The 18,659-nt window shown below is 46.1% G+C and overlaps 4 protein-coding genes across 9 annotated transcripts; 3 read left to right on the forward strand and 1 right to left on the reverse strand.

The window, feature by feature from the left end:
- Window positions 1–739: 739 nt before the first annotated feature.
- Window positions 740–6,632, reverse strand: cdc42se1 (CDC42 small effector 1). Of its 2 annotated transcripts, none has more exons than XM_058046990.1 (5): window positions 6,351–6,479; window positions 5,324–5,517; window positions 2,038–2,142; window positions 1,877–1,948; window positions 740–1,797 (listed from the first exon to the last, which is right to left on the reverse strand). In XM_058046990.1, exons 2-4 carry the CDS (start codon window positions 5,456–5,458, stop codon window positions 1,880–1,882), a joined length of 309 nt encoding a protein of 102 aa, XP_057902973.1. In that variant the 5' UTR covers window positions 5,459–5,517; window positions 6,351–6,479; the 3' UTR covers window positions 740–1,797; window positions 1,877–1,879. The 2 variants fall into 2 exon arrangements, with proteins under 2 accessions (XP_057902973.1, XP_057902972.1); XM_058046989.1 differs by lacking the exon at window positions 6,351–6,479 and adding an exon at window positions 6,482–6,632 and having other exon boundaries at window positions 741–1,797.
- Window positions 6,633–6,844: 212 nt separating this feature from the next.
- Window positions 6,845–8,245, forward strand: mllt11 (MLLT11 transcription factor 7 cofactor). 2 transcript variants are annotated; one of them, XM_058046992.1, is made up of 3 exons: window positions 6,845–7,205; window positions 7,583–7,751; window positions 7,841–8,245. In XM_058046992.1, the coding sequence occupies exons 2-3, from the start codon at window positions 7,605–7,607 to the stop codon at window positions 7,931–7,933; spliced, it is 240 nt and encodes a 79-aa protein (XP_057902975.1). In that variant the 5' UTR covers window positions 6,845–7,205; window positions 7,583–7,604; the 3' UTR covers window positions 7,934–8,245. The 2 variants fall into 2 exon arrangements, with proteins under 2 accessions (XP_057902975.1, XP_057902974.1); XM_058046991.1 differs by having other exon boundaries at window positions 6,847–7,205; window positions 7,600–7,751.
- A 256-nt stretch (window positions 8,246–8,501) lies between these two features.
- gabpb2a (GA binding protein transcription factor subunit beta 2a) lies at window positions 8,502–13,180 on the forward strand. Of its 3 annotated transcripts, XM_058046986.1 has the most exons (8): window positions 8,515–9,131; window positions 10,352–10,459; window positions 10,529–10,696; window positions 10,794–10,988; window positions 11,073–11,226; window positions 11,300–11,476; window positions 11,551–11,669; window positions 11,921–13,180. In XM_058046986.1, exons 2-8 carry the CDS (start codon window positions 10,352–10,354, stop codon window positions 12,260–12,262), a joined length of 1,263 nt encoding a protein of 420 aa, XP_057902969.1. In that variant the 5' UTR covers window positions 8,515–9,131; the 3' UTR covers window positions 12,263–13,180. The 3 variants fall into 3 exon arrangements, with proteins under 3 accessions (XP_057902968.1, XP_057902967.1, XP_057902969.1); XM_058046985.1 differs by having other exon boundaries at window positions 8,502–9,131; window positions 10,352–10,696; window positions 11,303–11,476; XM_058046984.1 differs by having other exon boundaries at window positions 8,509–9,131; window positions 10,352–10,696.
- A 457-nt stretch (window positions 13,181–13,637) lies between these two features.
- On the forward strand, window positions 13,638–17,598 carry anp32e (acidic (leucine-rich) nuclear phosphoprotein 32 family, member E). 2 transcript variants are annotated; one of them, XM_058046987.1, is made up of 7 exons: window positions 13,638–13,829; window positions 14,944–15,093; window positions 15,172–15,294; window positions 15,363–15,525; window positions 15,603–15,730; window positions 16,298–16,343; window positions 16,422–17,598. In XM_058046987.1, the coding sequence occupies exons 1-7, from the start codon at window positions 13,776–13,778 to the stop codon at window positions 16,499–16,501; spliced, it is 744 nt and encodes a 247-aa protein (XP_057902970.1). In that variant the 5' UTR covers window positions 13,638–13,775; the 3' UTR covers window positions 16,502–17,598. The 2 variants fall into 2 exon arrangements, with proteins under 2 accessions (XP_057902970.1, XP_057902971.1); XM_058046988.1 differs by having other exon boundaries at window positions 13,639–13,829; window positions 15,603–15,694.
- Window positions 17,599–18,659: the final 1,061 nt, after the last annotated feature.

An 18,659-nucleotide genomic window follows, 5' to 3' on the forward strand; every position in this document is an offset into this window, starting at 1 on the left:
GTTTTACTTTATTGTAGTTTTATTATGCCAGGTGAATAGTTTTACTCTATTGTAGTTTTATTATGCCTGGTGAGGTTTTACTTTATTGTAGTTTTATTATGCCCGGTGAATAGTTTTACTTTATTGTAGTTTTATTATGCCTGGTGAGGTTTTACTTTATTGTAGTTTTATTATGCCAGGTGAATAATTTTACTTTATTGTAGTTTTATTATGCCAGGTGAATAGTTTTACTTTATTGTAGTTTTATTATGCCTGGTGAGGTTTGACTTTATTGTAGTTTTATTATATCATTTGAAGTTTTGCTTTATTGTAATTACATTATGCCCGGTGAGTAGTTTTTTTGTATTGTATTTTTTCTGCCAGGTGAGTAGTTATTATTATGTCATCTAAGTAGTTTTACTTTATTGTAATTTAATTATACCAGGTGAATAGTTTTACTTTAATCATAGTTTTCATAAGACCAGGTTAGGAGTTTTTTTTGTATTTTTTCTGTAGTTGTACTGTACTATAGTTTAATTTTGTCATCTAAGTAGTTTTACTTTATTGTAATTTAATTAGACCAGGTGAATAGTTTTACTTTAATCATAGTTTTCACAAGACCAGGTTAGGAGTTCTTGTTGTAGTTTTTTTTGTAATTGTACTGTACTATAGTTTAATTATGTCAGCTAAGTAGTTTTACTTTATTGTAATTTAATTATACCAGGTGAATAGTTTTACTTTAATCATAGTTTTCATGAGGCCAGGTGAGTAGTTTCACGTCATTGTAGTTGTTTTATTGTGAAGTAATTCTTCAGCTGTAGGCACATTAGCTTGTACTCAACATGGTCATTTCATAACCACATCATCTAATGTTATTGCCTTCCTCTGTCTCTCCATGGCAACACACACACACATTCAGGTTTTCATGGCTTCAGAGAAGGTTACACTTGCCCTCTGACCCCATCTTCTGTCCCTACTTTATACAATTTTAACACGACTCTTACATCTCAGAGTACAGCCGCTCTGCATTGAGTCCAGATGTTAGTCAGAAAACATGACGTAATCTCTCTCTCTCTCTCTCTCTCTCTCTCTCTCTCTCTCTCTCTCACACACACACACACACACACATTCCATGTTTAGAGTCACATTTGAAGAACACACGTGTTTGCCTTTCAAAATAAAAGTACATAGTTGGAGGGAACATTTATTCATGAGCTTGTTACGTAACTGATGGGCGGAGCTAACGTGTGTGTGTGTGCGTGTGTTTGTGGACGGCGTTATATAAGCAAATATGAAGTCTACTTCTGCGAAGGTCACAGTCTCTGTAGAGGTCAAAGCTCACACACATTTGTTTGAGCCCAAATGACACGATCAATAAAGTTTCTCCAAAGCTGAATTGTCAGATTAAAAAAATAGTTTAAAAAGTGCTGATGGTTAAAAACATGAAATGAGGAGACGCCAAGCTGCCAGGTCACATGGCTAACGGGACGCATGCTAGCACGAGGAGGAAAGGAATGAGCGTTTCCAGTCATAGTTGTCGACGAGTGTCACTCAGTGGAAGAAAGGCATGCTGGGTAAGTGGAATCCAGTGACGTCGCGCTCCAATCCGCCTCCTCTGCCCTCTAGTGGTGAAAGCGTTCACATTTCGGACAGGTCGTGGCGTGCAAGCAGAAGGTAGAGCGCAACACGGTGGGTGGGGCGTCAAGTCCTGCTTGTCTCACGGGCCGGGATGGCGGCCCCTGCGGTTGCCCCGAATGCAACACGTCGCGCCGGGACCAAGGATCCGTTGGCGGAGGAGAGGGAGGTGGTGCGTCAGTCCTGTCGATAAATAATCAACCAATAAACTGTCTAACTTCATAGTACCCACTACTGGCCACATAAAAAAATGAAGGCTTACCGGCTATAGGAAACTGTTCCTGCCGTTCATGTTTGGACATTTCGACCTCATCTGCTCCTGAACTGAGCCTGACTGAAAGCACGCGCACACACACACAAACACACACAGTGAGAAAGGGACTAAAGAGTGTGCCAGTCAGTCAGTCAGTGACGTCTTCTTACAGGCTGCAGACCGTCTGCCATCTCTCCAGAGCCGATGTGCGTCAGGTGGATGAAGTTAGTCGGCTCTCCGATCATACTGCGATCAATCTTCCTTCGCCTCTTCTTCTAAACACACACACACACAGTGAGTGAGTCCTGCACCAACAAGTCTCAAACGACCTGAAGGAGTGCTGATGAGTTTCCACATGTTCACATCGTCAAGAGTGTTGCTCATCTACAAAATGATGATCATGACCACTGACAAGAGATTATATCACGCACACACACACAGTTGTCGTTTCATTACGCCAGGGGAGTAGTTTTACTTAATTGAAGTTTTATTGCGGGGCGGCACGGCGGTCTAGTGCTTAGCGTGCAGACCTCACAGCTAGGAGACCAGGGTTCAATTCCACCCTCGGCCATCTCTGTGTGGAGTTTGCATGTTCTCCCCGTGCATGCGTGGGTTTTCTCCGGGTACTCCGGTTTCCTCCCACATTCCAAAAACATGCTAGGTTAATTGGCCACTCCAAATTGTCCATAGGTATGAATGTGAGTGTGAATGGTTGTTTGTCTACATGTGCCCTGTGATTGGCTGGCGACCAGTCCAGGGTGTACCCCGCCTCATGCCCGAAGACAGCTGGGATAGGCTCCAGCACCCCCCGCGACCCTCGTGAGGAAAAGCGGTAGAAAATGAATGAAAGTTTTATTGCATCAGGCTAGTGGTTTTATTTAGTTGTAGTTTTTCTTTATTTTAGTTTCATTATGCCATTCATTATTAGGCATTATTAAGTGTGTTTTTAATTATAGTAGTTTAATTTTGTTGTAATTTTACTTTAGTTGTAGACTGATTGTGCTCAGTAAGTAGTTTTATTTTGTCACAATTTTACTTTATTATAGCCTGGTGAATAGTTTTACTTTACTGAATACTGATTGTGCCAGCTGAGGAGTTTTACCTTATTGTAGTTTCATTGGAGTATAGATGTGTAATTTTGCTGTATTGAAGTTTTATTATGCAAAGTATGTGATATAGTATTTGATTTAGTTGTAGTTTTACTTTGGGGGGGGGTGTTGGACTGGTGGCCAGCCAATCACAGGGCACATATAGACAAACAACCATTCACACTCACATTCATACCTATGGACAATTTGGAGTGGCCAATTAACCTAGCATGTTTTTGGAATGTGGGAGGAAACCGGAGTACCCGGAGAAAACCCACGCATGCAGGGGGAGAACATGCAAACGCTACACAGAGATGGAATTGAACTTGGGTCTCCGAGCTGTGAGGCCTGCGTGCTAACCACTCGTCCACTCGTTTATTGTGGGTTTCATTATGCTAGTTTTGCATTGTTTTCGTTTTACCTTATTGTGCCTTTTTACTTGACTGTATACCTCAAACAAGACTAGTATGAGGTCATTTGACAGTAAATATGTTTTACATTTGAAATTGGTCGACAGAGAGGAGGCTGCTCTGTGATGTGTTCAGGAAAACTCAGAGTTCTGGCCGGCATCCAGCAAAAACCTCATTAAAACCCCATTTTGTTCCCAAAGTCTTCTAATCCTAGAGTGGGGAATCCGGCCCATCCAGAAGCCATCTTGGCTCTGCAAAGGGAGCGTTCAGGAATGATTTAAGAGGCTTATGTTCCACTGCGTTATTCCACCTTCACATGTGTGACCTCAGTTGGACACCTGACAACACTGTGGATCATTCCAAGTGTTCTTCTCATGTAAGTTCGGGACAGAATAGAAACATGTGGTGTTTTTTTTTTTTTTACAGGACACAACATTCCAAACACAGCCGACAGTCGTCACCTCAGACGTCGGCATGGCGACGGCCACACGTCGGCACGTGTGGGCTGAACGAGACCTCGCCTCCATCTGGACCACATTTGACTCTCTGGATGTCTTCTTCTACGTAAACAACCTTAACGCTTTAACAGCTATACCACACAGAAATATATGTTTTTATTGGCGCTGATTAGAGAGCACACTAAAATGATAAGTGTAAGTTAGTGGTTGCCATGGCAATGACATCAACATCAGCTTCTTCCTGATGAGACATGTGTTGACATGTGATGTAACATTTGAGTTTGTGCCACTAATTGCGCTCACTGTCCTAAACCAGGGATGTGCAAAGTATGACGTGAGGGCCATTTGTGGCTTGTCTTTTTTGTCAAAGAATTCATCAAGTCCCGATCCACTGTGTTAATTATATTAATAAGTAGCGGCTGACGTCAATATTGGCTTCTCTTGATATCAAATATCTGCAAGAGTTTTTCTGTATATGGTGAACTTCCTCATTATTTCTCAACAACACCGTGGACACGGTGACTTCCTGTTCAGTGCAAAATGGGCTTCAAAGTAAAAGCAAGACTGTACGGCTTCTACACCCATTTATTGTTATTTTTTATTTAGATTGTTATTAGTTCAAGGAGTCATCCACAGCACCCAAGCACAGGAAGGGCTGACATTTCAAAATAAGAGTGCTGAGCAACAACAACAACGAAGAAAAGTGTGTTTTGTTTTTTTGCTGGGAATTTTGCCCATCATCCACAATCCTTATGCGAGACATGAACACACATGTCTCTTTTCTGTGCCTTCTGAAGATAAATGCAGGTAATGTAATGCATCTATTGCGCCTATGAAATTAAATAAATCCAAAAAGTGCCAAGGAGGTTCCGCTAATACTAATACTTAAAAATGAAGTTTATAAGTTATTATGAATATTCCTGTTACTACATGCTCATGGCATGGATATAAAACTATAAAGACCTTGTTGGAGGTGTTTTAATAGCGTGCTTCGTTGGCGGGATTGGCCGTCCCATCAGGTGCATTCATTAGTTGCCTTTTTTTCCACTGTTTTTATATCTTTAAATATGCACAGAGAAGGAAAGACGTGTGTTGACGTCAATAACGGGCAGAAATTTTTTTAAAGCGCACTTTTCCTTTCACAGTTTGAACTCATTATCAGTCTCGTTATCAGCAACCAGCCGTCAAACACTAAAGTCAACAATCCAACATGTCTGCAGGCGTCATGGATGTGTGGAAAGTCCTAGAAAAGTTCTCCTTTTCCCGCCCTGCCCGACAAAAGAAGCTCAGTTCAACTTCCCTGAGAGTGAAGTCACTGCTGGCATCTGTATGTGTGTGTGTGTGTGTGTGTGTGTATTGTTGTAGCACCACAATGGAGCAAAGAGGACTAAAAATACAAACTTCCTCTTTACGGACTTCACTCCCACTGAGTATCAATCATTAGCATTAGCGGTTGTTTGTTCAGACTAAGCTATGTGTGTGTGTGTGTGTGCGCCTCACCGGTGGTGGTTTGGCGACCACGCAGCATCCCATCTTGTGCCAAAAATCGCTCATGCCGACACCCGGCCTCTCCGCTGCCGCCCTGCAGGCCGGGGAAACAACTGCCGTCTGTGCGTGTGTGTGCTCCTGAGGCATTCAGCCCAAAAAGTCAGCGTTGAAAATACCGGCTCAAAGTTCGCAGCCTCCACTTTGACCTGAAACGACAAAAAGAACAAAATGGAGATCAGTTTGAACACACGTTAATTTACAGGACACACACGTCTTATCACACTAGCAGAGGACCCTTTGACCTCTATCTCAGACCAGCACGAAGGTGACCTTCCCACAGCACGTCTCGGTTGCGGAAGATAAAGCAGGAATGTGAAGAACAAGCAGCTTCATGCTTGAAGACAGGAATGTCAGGCGGGAACGCCGCAGGGATGTGATCCATGTCTGCATCATGTGATCAACCAGTGCGTGTGTGCGTGCGGCATGTCTTGTCTTCTGACGCACAGACAGTCAGTCACATGTTGCACAAAACAGGAAGCAGCAGGGGCGACGGGGGTCGCAAGATGACACAGAAGCCACTGTCTCAGCTGATGATTGACTGACAGGTTCACAAATGTTTCATTTGATGGACTGAAAGTAGTGTGTGTGTGAAGACTGAAGGTTAAATCCACCGGACTGCGCCACAACAAACAGAGGGGTTAAAGATGAAGAATACATGTTGCTGACTCACTTCCTGTGGCTGGGAACAAGTCACCACGGCAACCATGTCAGTAGTCATGGTTACCCTATGACCTCTGACCTTTTGAAACATGCTAGCATGTAGCAAAGCTAAGTGAAGTTCATGAATGTAGCATGCTACATGACAGCAACTGAAAAGATGCATTGGAGAGCGACTCCTTCATGATGTCACTCCACGGCAGCTCCGCCCCCTAACCCAAAAACGGTCATTAGTTCCGCCTTACTTCAATTGATTAACTTGACGTTCGGTGCACTAGTACACTTTCTTGTACCGCCAAAGAAAGGCAACTTTTACACTCACAAAATACGTAGAGTGACGGCGCTGATCCGATGTCTGCCAAACGAAGAGATGTCACTAAAACATCGTTCAAATAAAAAGTATCCCTCGCTACGTTGACACGTTCCGTGAAGAAGAAAGGAGAAAGAAGTCACCTGACACAGGAAGCGGCAGTTTAGAAGTTTCTCCAAGCACAGAGTGTCCACAGTGTGTCCTCAGAATGTCTAAAGTGCGAGTGTGTGAGTGACTTAAGTTTGTTGAGGCGCGGCTCCAAACAGGAAGTCCCGCCTTCTGGCTCCCAGCCAATCAACCGCTCGCTATTCAGGCCAATGTCTCCCCCTGTTGATGCAGCGGGCTCAGTGCAGCCGTCCAGTGAAGACTCGTCATTTTATTACGGCGTGTAAATAAATGAATCTGTGTCATCACATTAAAGCTTCAAGGGGAAATACGACACGTTGACACATCAAAGTGACACTGCAGGAAACAATTCAGCCTTTGTAAGAGTTCTAGCTATACAAGAAGCCAGAAATAAACACAGAACAACCATCTTACTACATCAGGGGTGTCAAACTCATGCCATGGAGGACACTACAGGTTTTCTTTCCAGCCGGTCACTAAAGCGGGTGATTTTAATGATTAACCCTCCTTTGATTTTGAGGGAAGGAGCTAGTCAATGAAAATGAAAATGGACGTATCATTTTAAAGTTATACGGTTGTAATATCCGGAAGTGCCTTTTGTTCTGAAATGCGTGAACGGAAGTGCGTACATTTGTGCCGGAGAGCTTGACGGCGATCGCTTCAACCTGCCGCATCTGAACGTCTGGCAATAAAAGCAGCAGAGGAACAAAGACATTGATCTTAATTTCACACCGGAAGCAGGTAATTGTCATATTTAATCATTCGTTTGTGCAGTCTTTTGTACCCTCGTGACGATAAAAATGTGTTTTATCCATCGTGAACGCTTGCCAATTCAACCATTTTAACACGGAAGAAAAAGCTGTGTAAATATTTGGTTCGACCCAGTTGTGTTACTAGAAAGTCTTGAATCAGAATTAAATTAATTGAAAAGGTTTAGAATCGGATTGACGGCCGGCATCTTCACAGCAGCCAACGCCTTTCAGCATCAGTGATAGCCTGAAAGACACACACACACACACACACACACACAGGGCCTGTTGGTGGTGAATGCGTCTGCATGTTGTCAAGATAAAGTCTTCACATTAAACCACTTTTGTCCCATATCACCGTGTGAACAGATTCACTTGTCCTTCAGATCGCATGATGATGGAGAAATCTAACAGCCAATACGACTCCTTCCTGTTCTGGAGGCAGCCCATCCCTCCCCTGGACCTGGACGAGCTGGAGGACCTCGGCTTCATCGACTGTCCTCGCCGAGGACAAGACAGCATGGGTCAGGAAGAGGAGGTGAGCGTAGGCAGGGCCCAGACAGTAACATTCTTATGTGAAAGGTGAGGACATTAGAGGTTAAATGTCTTAACGTCTCGCGTGTACAGGAGGAGCTGAGCCAGTTCTCATCCTTCAACTACTGGAGGGCTCCCATCGTCAGCGTGGATGCTCTGCTAGACGATCTCAACCTGCTGCTGTGAAATCCCACCGGCTGCATTTTAGCCACTTTGCATGCTACAGTACCTGACCCCCAAGCTTAAAACAGCCTGCAGTGGAGGCCATCTTAATTTGCTCGTCACGTCAAATTTTGTAGATCAAGAATGACGAACAACCACCTGCAGTATTTGTGTTCTTTGTTGCTGTTATGTATTTTATTTATTTCATGCTGCTGATTGGGTGTTTCACTATGAGCAGGCCTCACGATGACGCCACTGGACACAAAAAACACTGAATGTACCAAAGTCTGACAACAATAAACGTTATTTTCTTTATATGCATACACAGAATGTTAACCTGGGGATTTTGAATGTCTTTATTTGTACTGAGAAGCAACCTTTGTTTCGTTCATACCAGAAAAAAATCACTTTAGCTTTCAATTGTTGCTCAAATGGCTAGCCACCTAAGTGGCTGGTCTGAGGTCGTCTAAAGCATTTCCTCTTCTCCAGTCTCCGTACAAAAAACTGATCTACTGTCAGCCTGCTTGCCAAGTGAAAGCCCGCCCATCGAGCGGTACCTCTGAAGTCGGCAAGCAGCCATACTGCTACACCATAAACGCTAAAATTCGTTTAAAGACGACATGACACTAGATTAAGCTCGGGTTGCGTCGCCAGAAAAGACAGGTTATTAAGTCAAAAGCCTTGATTTTCACTTGCTAACTATGCATGCTAAGGGTGATTGCTAACTGACTGCTTAAAGTTAGACACACTTCCTCGTCGTGTTTTTCAATATAAGACCCAATATAGATGCATTACACATGGCGTGCAGTATTGCTCAATAGTAACCACGTCAAATACAATAGTAACCTTTCGATACAATATGTAGTTATCACGCATTTGCTTTAAAATGTATTGTACACCATAGAGTTTGAACACACAGTCGCTACACTGCTTTTAATTTGGAAGCTACACTCACAACATCCGGGCATGTTACCACCCCTCTCCGTCTTACTTTGGCCAGTAAACAATTTGCGGAGTCAAGCATGCGACGGCGGTGCCCAATGTCCAACATTTGAATATTGTCAATGAATAACCCTACTTATTATTGCTTTTGATCAAATTCTACCAAGCACAGACAGACGGACAGACGCACACCTCCTCAGAGCAGTTTGTGTGTCGTTTAGCTCGCTCGCTCGCTTGCTAACAGTGCTAACACGAGCAGTCTACCAGCAAGCTGGACGCGGTGAGTAACTTCTCTTCCTCGTGTGGAATAAAACTACATCTTTGTTCACCTTTAGCCAGCAGTCGGCTCTCAAGTCACCCTTACCGCTCGAAAACCTCGTCAGAAAATCGTCCGCTAAGCGACGCGATGCTGCGCGCCAGAAGAAAGCTAGTTAACCGGATGTGGAAGTAGTTTTTTCTCGGTGTGTAAAATAGGAAATTTCTCTCTGACTTCCCCCGGAAAACCAACAACTTTATATCAAACGGTTTCCTGTCCGTCTTGCGGCAAACGTTTTGCGCTACAGAACGCGCCCATATATAATGTTGGTGATTTCTAAATAAGCCCAGCGCCGAGGGGGGATACGTGGCACATGGCGGACTCTTTTCTGTCGACAAGGCGCGTAAAATGGCTCCTCGGCCCGGCGAGAAAAGCTTCGTCTTTCGCAATCACGCAGCCTGTTGAACACCAGAATTCCATTGTCGGACAACTCTTCTCGCTAGCCTGTTGCTAAGTTTTGTCGCCAAAGTTCGTTTTGTTTCTTCATGAGCGCAAATGATATATTTTAATGTGGCACCTGTTGTTTCTTTCAGTGCTATTAGCATAGTTCGTTTAAGCCAGGGATGTCCAAAGTAAAAACAATGTTTTTTTTTATGACATGTCTTATTAGATGTCAGGCTAATATGCTTTGTCACCTGTGGCACGAGGCTAAGATGGGTGTTTTGTTTTGATAACTTGGCATATATTGACCTACATGGTTTCAGCCTATTAGTTTTATAATGCATGTATTGACGTGATCCCCCGCATCCTTCAATTCTTCTGTAAACTGCCCTCTGTGAAAAAGCTTAACAGTGGTTTAAACAGTCGAACAGTTCTTCACTCTGCTTCCCAGATGTTGCTGTTTGAATGTATATATGTGTTTTATATTAGATACAGAGCAATTATTGGAATTAAAAAAACTGCAATTTCATTCGTGTGTGATTGTCTTACTCTTAAGTGGCTGCAGAAATGTATTGCCTGTTGAGAAAAAAACACATTGCTGATAGATTTGTATTTATTTATTTTGGAGAATAAGCATTTAAACAAGCCAGTATATATAGTTTTCCTGGTATTTACTAAATTTTTGTCATACAAAACACACTGCTCGTGTCATTTACAGTATTTGATATTTGTGATATTTGTTTTTTCTAATAGCATACTTAGCTCTCCCTGAAAAAGAGTGTGTGTGTGTGTGTGTGTGTCAGATGTCGCTGGTGGACCTGGGCAAGCGTCTGCTCGAGGCGGCGCGTAAAGGTCAAGATGATGAGGTCCGAAACCTGATGGCCAATGGAGCGCCGTTTACCACCGACTGGGTGAGTCGCTGTCTTGAGGCTTTGACATTCTCTAGTAACGTTCCACGCAATAACATGCCCTCCTCACAGCTGGGGACGTCCCCCCTCCACCTGGCCGCCCAGCACGGCCATTACTCCACGGCAGACGTCCTTCTGCGAGCAGGTGTCAGCCGCGACGCACGTACCAAGGTGGACAGGACGCCTCTGCACATGGCTGCTGCCGAGGGACACACCATCATCGTGGAGCTGTTGGTCCGGGTGAGAAACCTGGGGGTTGTGTCTTTATAAATTAAAAAAATAAAATAAAATGGGGGTTAATTTGAGGCTTGTGTTTCAACTACTTGCATGCTTCCAGAGCGGCGCAGACATCAACGCTAAAGACATGTTGAAGATGACGGCGCTGCACTGGGCGGCGCAGCATGGACACCACGGCGTGGTGGAGACCCTCATCAAGCACGGAGCCGACGTGCACGCGCTCAGCAAGTTCGATAAGACGCCGTTTGACATCGCTGTCGACATCCAGAACACTGACCTGATGCTGCTTCTGCAGGTGAGCAAAACATCTTTGCGCGTCCCAGTCGCACATGGTCTCCTGAGCCTTCTGTCATGTGCGTACATGTGTGTGCGTGTGCAGGAGGGCATGCAGAACCAAGTGAACATGAACCAGGTGAGCGTGAACGTGGAGTCCGGCAACGCAACGAACCAGCCGCAGTTCATCATCCAGGGAATACCTGCCATCCAGGGGGGTGTGGTCAATCTGGCCGACCTGCTCAACAAGGCCAACACCGGTACGTGGAAGTACGCGCACACATGCTAAAGCTATAGTTTGACGTGCGCGTGACTTTAGGCTGTGTCTTTTAGCAGAATCAGAGGAAGCGTTGGCTGCCAATGCGCTGGACTCCAACATCCAGCATGCTGCTGTTGTCAACGAGGGAGGTCAGAGGGTCATCACCATAGTAACGGACCAACATGGCAATCTACAGACCACAGGGGGGATGACGCAGCCCTTCTTTGTCACCATGCAGCATGGACAGCAAAGTATGACATGCGTCCATCAAACACACACACGTTTATCTCCTCTCTTTGTTAAACGGGTGTGTTTGTATTTGCAGTGCTGGCAGTACCCGCCAACACCGTGGCAGAGGAGGTGGTAACAGAGGAATCTCAGGCCCCACCCTCCAGGAAGAGGAAGCTTGAGGTGGCCAACAACCACAACGACACAGGAGAAACTGTGAGTGGAGAACATGGAGATACCTTTTTAAGGGTGTACTCACACCCGACCAGTCGTACGTACCAGTCATGTCAGGCGCGACACACCGATTGGAAGAGGCAGTCCAGGGCCCAGCACGATTCCCTTTATATGCACTGGAAACGTCATTGAGTGACTGTAAAGTTTATCCTGTGTTGATGTTCCAGCATAAGCTACATTGTCTTGCACCTCGCCCTCCAAACTTAAATGTTATTATTTTTGTCCTGTACCAGGAGCTGTTACAGAGGCAGCTGCAGGAGGCTAACAGGAAGGCACAGGAGTACCGACAGCAGCTGCTGCGCAAAGAGCAGGAGGCCGAGGAGTACCGAATCAAGCTGGAGGCCATGGCCCAGAGCCAGGCCAACGGCACGACCAATGCCGCCACGGCAGCCGTCAGCCCAGAGGAGGTGGTGGGCGGGGAGGACGAAGAGGAGACGGCGGCAACAGCAGCGGCCGTGGTTGAGGATGAGGGGGAGATGGTGGTGCTGCAAGGTGGAGGGATCATCATGGAGGGGGAGGAGGGTCAGGTGACACTGGTGGAGACCGGGGGAGAGCCCACAGGGGTCAGCTCGTAACAGATGGAGGGTCGGCGCAGGAAGGAAGGCTGTGGCCGAGTGATGCCGTAACGTGTCAGAGACTGCCAACGACAGCAGGAAGACGGCGTGAACAGACTGACGCGCCATGCCGTCTTTCCAGCGTCCCATCAGAGGAATTCCTTTGCTAAGTTAGCGCTAAGCTTCCTGTTTGACAACGTGTATCACTACGCTTACATAATTTCCCGTTTCCTTAACTTCACTTCTCCTTGTGCGTTTGTCCCGCACGTTTATTACTCACTTCATTGCTTTTGAATGTGTTGGAGGACGGAACAAGCCCACTATGGTTCCTTTTGTTTTTCCCCAAAAGCCACGCTGGAATCTCAAGTGTCGCAGTGGACTTTGCAAAGGGAATCTTTTGGGATAATTGTACCTCACCTAACTCGGCCTGCTTTTTTTGTTTTTTTTTTTTATTACATGCGGATGGAAAACTGTGAATCTGGAATGAACCTAAAGCCGTCTGTTGTGTGCACCTTTCGAGGGAACAGGCAGGAACATTTAAGCAGTTACTGAAACTTTTGCCACGTGAATTAACATTTGGTTTCCCAGCTGAACTGCTGTTGTTTTTTAATCTGTTTCACAGGGACTTTTACAGTTTTCAAACTCCATTCTTCCAGTCAAAATGTGCTAGAGAAGCTTCAAGTAGAATTAACCGGAGGCTATGAGTACATGAAGGCTAAAATAACCGAAACAGACAATAGTTTTGTCCTTCCCGGCCCACCTGTGATATGCCTGCTGCACCTTCCCTCCTTCCTCATCTTTGTTTGGCAGCATTTGAGTTATTTTTTTATAAACTCAGCATTTTTCTATGTATATATAAAGTTGTATTTTTTTAACTGTATCTGACTGCTTCACCGTGATATTAATGCTTACCTGATATATAAACACTTGTTAACGTCAGTGTTGTCTTTTTAACACACCCTTTAATGCTACAAATAATTTTGTAAGATTTTCAGATCGTGTACATTCACCCGAAAAAGACACTGTAATGCCGTCCCCCAATCATTTTAGATTGATGGGCTGTTTACCCAATCAGAAAGGGAGGCCAAGCGGCCGCCATTTTAGTCCTGCCTACTTGAACGTGGGATATTTTTATTTCGAAAGTATTGACGTTAGTGCATGGCTTTTAGGTGTTCTTGTCTATGAAAACATTGGCCATTGTAGTGGCTTGAACGTATAAGCAAAAATTCCAAAAAGTGATGTTTTTTTCCAGCAAACTGCTCTACTCCAAACGAGGTCTACGCAGACAGTTAGTTCGCTTTTGGATTAAGACGGCTCAGCCTTGAATGGCAGATCTTCTAACCAATCAGAGGACAAGATGAGGCTGCTAGCCAATCACAGGCGCGGAGGGCAGGGCCACGGCGGAGGGGGCAGGGCGCGAGGTATCATGGAGGATCAGTGAGCAAAGTGAAGCCATCAGAGACCACCGAGTAGCGCTCTTGTCCCGGGGACTTTATTCTACTTTACTGCCTAGCTGCAGACTAAATATTTCACGATGGACATGAAGAAGAGGATCAACCAGGAGCTGCGGAACCGGAACCCGGGGGAGGTGAGCACGTTTGATCCGAAACATCGTAACGGTTGTGGTCCCGAAGGTGATGAGCGAGCGGAGCGGGCAGCCTGGGACGAGGAGCCCGCCCACCAGCCGCACTCTGCCCGCCAACTTTGCGTTACTTCCAGCACGTTGGCTCGAACATTCTAAAAGTAATATGACGGACGTAAAGCGAGGATCCTGGATGGACGTGAAAGCATCCGCGCTTGCCCTTCCTCTGCCCCCAAGCCGTTTCTGTGTTGTCTCGACTACCTCGAACAAGATAGCTCGTAAGAGAAAAGCACGCTTGGCTACACTTTTGGAGCTTTTCAATCGTGAAGAAGTGAAAACTTTGAGTCACTCTGGCGTCGCCAACTGACCACAAACCGTCGTCTTTGCGCGCGAACAAGACAAGCACAACGACATTTTAAAGCGGATGGAACCATTTTGTCCCCCGTTCACTTCCACAGAGGGGGACCATCAGCGGCACACCTTTAGTGGACATTCGTGACCTTTAGGGACATGCGAGTGACACACGAGTACGATGTGACGTGCCCGTTGTGTGTCCTTACAAAGACGTTACTGTAACGCAGCAAACTAGGAATGAGCACGCCACCTCGGGCGGACGCGAATCAAAATGGCGCTTTGGCGGATTAGCACGCCTGACTTCCGATGATAAACTGCCGTGAGAACATTAGCTTGTCGCTCTGTGACGTCGCCAAGCATTACTACCGCTGCTGGTTCGTGTCCTCAGCGGCCAAACCTTCGCTTCGCTTCGCTTCTACTTCGCCCGCTGGCGGGTTCGGCGTGGAGTCGTCCTGTTTTACAGAGCAGACATTTTGTGCGGGCGCGTGCAGTGGCAGTTATATAAGGCAGGCTTCAGTGACGCGCGCGGGCACGCGCGCACACACAAAGCTGCTGGTGTCATGTTTTATGAATTGAAGGACGCCGTCAGCACGCGCACGCCAGGGAGTAGTTGCAATGGCACGCGCAGCCCTAAGCCCTCCATTTATAACAACATAGTAAATGATGAAGATGGGATGGCATCTTCATCTGCTCTTTCAGTTCATCCTTTTAATTCACTGACAAGCGATGACGTCACCGGGTCATACAGGAAGCTGTTGTTTGACAGGTGGCTGAGATGGTGGTGGACAGCTGTCAATCGGTGAGTGGAGAAGTGGAAGGTCTCACAGACAAGTTCACAGAGCTGGAGGCCCTGAGCATGGTCAACGTGGGCCTCTCCTCGCTGGCCAAGATGCCGTCGCTGCCCAAGCTGCGCAAGGTGACGTCTTCCTTGGTGTTTGACATGCTCATGTGGCAGTGGAGTTCAAAGTTCAAATGTCTGAAAAATGTTCTGCAGCTGGAGCTGAGTGACAACAACCTGTCGGGCTCTTTTGAGACTCTGTCGGAGAAATGTCCCAACCTGATCTACCTCAACCTGAGCAACAACAAGATCAAGGAGCTGAGCAACGTGGAGGCGCTGGTCAGTGCACACGCTCGTGTGCGCAAGACTTCAAGAGGCGGAAAGTAAACGTTTTGTGGATGTTGCAGCAAAACCTGAAGAGCCTGCAGAGTCTGGACCTGCTGAATTGCGAGATCACGTCCTTGGACGACTACCGCGACAGCGTCTTTGAGCTGCTGCCTCAGATCACCTACCTGGACGGCTTCGACCAAGACGACAACGAGGCTCCCGACTCTGAGGCGGACGACGACGGTGAGAGGAGCATCGCCCACCCTCCCTCGGTCGTGGCTCCTCCATTCTCCATTCAACTCTGGCTTCTTTGTGTTCAGATGAGGACGGCGAAGATGGGGCGGGACCGCCAGGCGACTACGACGAGGAGGACGACGAAGACGAGGACGAGGATGGCTCAGAGGGAGGAGAGGTGGGACAGAGCTTTCATGTGAAGAGGGGAGATCAGGTGGGCAACGCTGGCTTGGCTCATGCGGGTTAGCTCCGCCCCCTCCCGATGTGCACCTGTGCTCGGTCGGCAGAGAAGACGCCCAATTTGACACATTGGCTGAGAAGGTGTCGATCATTTTGTGTAAGCCCTTGCCCTCTGAGGCTTCCAATCGGGTCTGCTTCTCTGCCGCTCGCTCGCCCACTCGGGTGTCCTCAACCAGGTTGAGCACCCGTGGCCGCCTCTGACCTTCAACCCCTGATCCCAGACCACTTCTGTGCTTTCAACCTCAATTAGGCAGGTGGCGTCAGCCTGGTAGAGCTGACGTACACCGTCACTAGTATCGTCCAATCAGATAGAGCCCTGTGTCTTACGTGTGTATATATGTGTATGTGTTTACAAGAGTGTCTTTAGAGTGTATGTGCATGTGTGTCTTAAGATTGTGTGCATCTTTTAAGTGTGTTAATGTGGTGTCATGGGTGTAGGTTTGTTTTTCAAGCGTGTGTGCAGCCACATGTTACATGTGTGTGTGCCCTAGGAGTGTTGTAAGTTTTTTTTAAGTGTGCTAAAAAGTGTGCTTCAACTCAGGAGGAGGAGGACGATGATGAGTACGGCGAGGAGGAAGAGGAGGATGGTGAGTGGGGCGTCGCAGCGCTTCTATGAGCGGAGTCTTGTCGCACGCTGTCCGACCGATCACTTTGTGTCTGTGCAGACGAGCAGGCGGACGTTCAGGGACAAAAGAGGAAGAGAGACGTGGACGACGAGGGCGAGGACGACGACGAGGACGACTAGTCGCTCCGTCGTGGTGTTTGTGTCCGTGTGTCCCTCAGCTAGACAACAAACCAGGGGAGATCACTTCCTACATCACATCTTCATGCTCTCAGCCCCTCCCACTACTTCCAACTGCTTCCTGTTTGTCGCATGGAGCTTCAGTGCAGAGGGGTGTGTCCTCCTTTTTATTTTTTTGTGACAAACTTCAGAATGGATGGATGACGTGAGGAACCGTTGAGGAGGACAAAGATCTTCCCATGGACACAAAGTCAACACTTCCTTCTCTACCTTTTTTCATTGTTTTTACAAACTCAACCACACGTTTTTACAATCGCAATTGGACTTTTTCAACACAAAAGTCAGCTGATGCTTTTGGACACGGGCGTTCCCAACCTTTCCACTTCCAAAGATCCAAGATGGCGGCGAGCTTGAGCCGGCGCTCGACGTGTCCCCCCCCCCCCCCCCCCCCATGTTCCGCTTGGAATGTGACGCCTCTTTTCTGCCGCCATATCAGTCTTTGGCGAAAGAGGGCGCCCCCTTCAGGACTCCAAGCACCCAATCGGGGGCCATGTTTGTTTTACCAACGATCACGATCTTCCTCCTTCATGTTAGCCCAAACGGATCACATGACTCCTGTCCTGCCTCCTTTAGAGTTATGCAGAGCTGCTTTAGCTCAGGTCACCATAGCGACCATGTTGTTGTTATTCCCTGTGTGCGTTTGACTTTACATTTTTAGGACTTAATGTTTTTGAGGGGTTTGTTTTGTTTTTGTTTTGGTTTTTTTGCATTTATCGTGCCGGCTCAGTCTCCACCCCCCTGCAAGGGGTTTGGCTTTAGTGTCAGGCATGTCCAGTCATAGCTGTGCAAAGCATGATTGGAAATAGTGAGGGGGCGGAGCCTGATACCCGGCACAACTGGCCCATGTTTGACGTCGATTGAACCTTTTAATCCAGCAAAGTAGATTTTTAAAAGAATTCACAGGTATTTATAGATTTTTACAAATGTGATGGATGAGTTAGTTTTCATTTGTTCTTCTCCCACAACTCAAATGCTGTAAACTTTTTGCTTTCCTGTCATTTACACTGACGTCCAAATAAATTTGAATATTTCAATAAGAACTTTCAAGACATAAAACGCCATGTTTGTTTACAAGTCAATGTTGTTGACCGGCAGGTATTTGACCACTCCTGAAACAGTGGGTGGCGTAGTTTCTCTTTCGGCGTAGTTGATACTGTAAAATCTGCCATTGTTTTGATACCAAGCAAAACAACAAGGGCAGTATTGCCAATAGATGTTTCTGATTTTGTTAAATGATTTGGTGTTTTGGCTTTTAACGAGCTGATCATGAGCGTAATCAGAATGAAACAAGAGGCAAACTAAAAACTTTTTTATGGACAGCCAATTTAATGTCAACATAAGTAAACCGGAAAGGTGCATTCATAGTCATACAACTGGCAACATTACATACATTGTTTCAGCAAAACAATACAACAAAAACACAAATATTTATGTAAATAACCATAGAAGAGAATTGATGGATCCGATACCGGACTTGCATTTGCCATTGAAGATATCGACATTGTATCGACCAGCCCACACATGCTTCCGGTCCGGTCACTCGCGAGCATCTGGTCAATGACGGCTGGTGTTGACGAAACGGATACTTAGAAAATTCAGCTAATGTGTTTTATTTTTATTTAATATTTTTTAGTTTAAAGTATTTCATAGCTAAGCCTAAAGAAACGACAGACGCGTTAATGCCGTCACGTGACTCATTTTAACAAAGGTTTGTGTCATTTCAAAGATACTTTCTCGCTGTGCACTTCTTGTCCAGCAGATGGCGGTCAAGTCTTGCTGCAGTAGCCACTTACCATTTAGTTGAATATTAAGCGTGTGTGTGTGTGTGTTTGACCTTCTTCATCACGATGCTGACCTCTGACCTCTTACTTTTGTTCCGTTAACGTGCATGTGTGTGTGTGTTGGGTAAAATATTTATTCGGACCTAAAAGCTTTTATACAAGACTATCATGTCGATTACATCACAGTGACCTCACAGCAAACAGGAAGTATTTTTAGCTCTGTTGCTAGCATGCTAACAACGCACGCACACACACACAGGAGGAAAGGAAAGCAGAATGATGCAGAGGTTTAGAAGAGATGCTGCAGGGCTTTGAGTCAC

This window comes from Doryrhamphus excisus, chromosome 14 (genome assembly GCF_030265055.1).
Source record: "Doryrhamphus excisus isolate RoL2022-K1 chromosome 14, RoL_Dexc_1.0, whole genome shotgun sequence".
Taxonomy (NCBI): Eukaryota; Metazoa; Chordata; class Actinopteri; order Syngnathiformes; family Syngnathidae; genus Doryrhamphus; species Doryrhamphus excisus.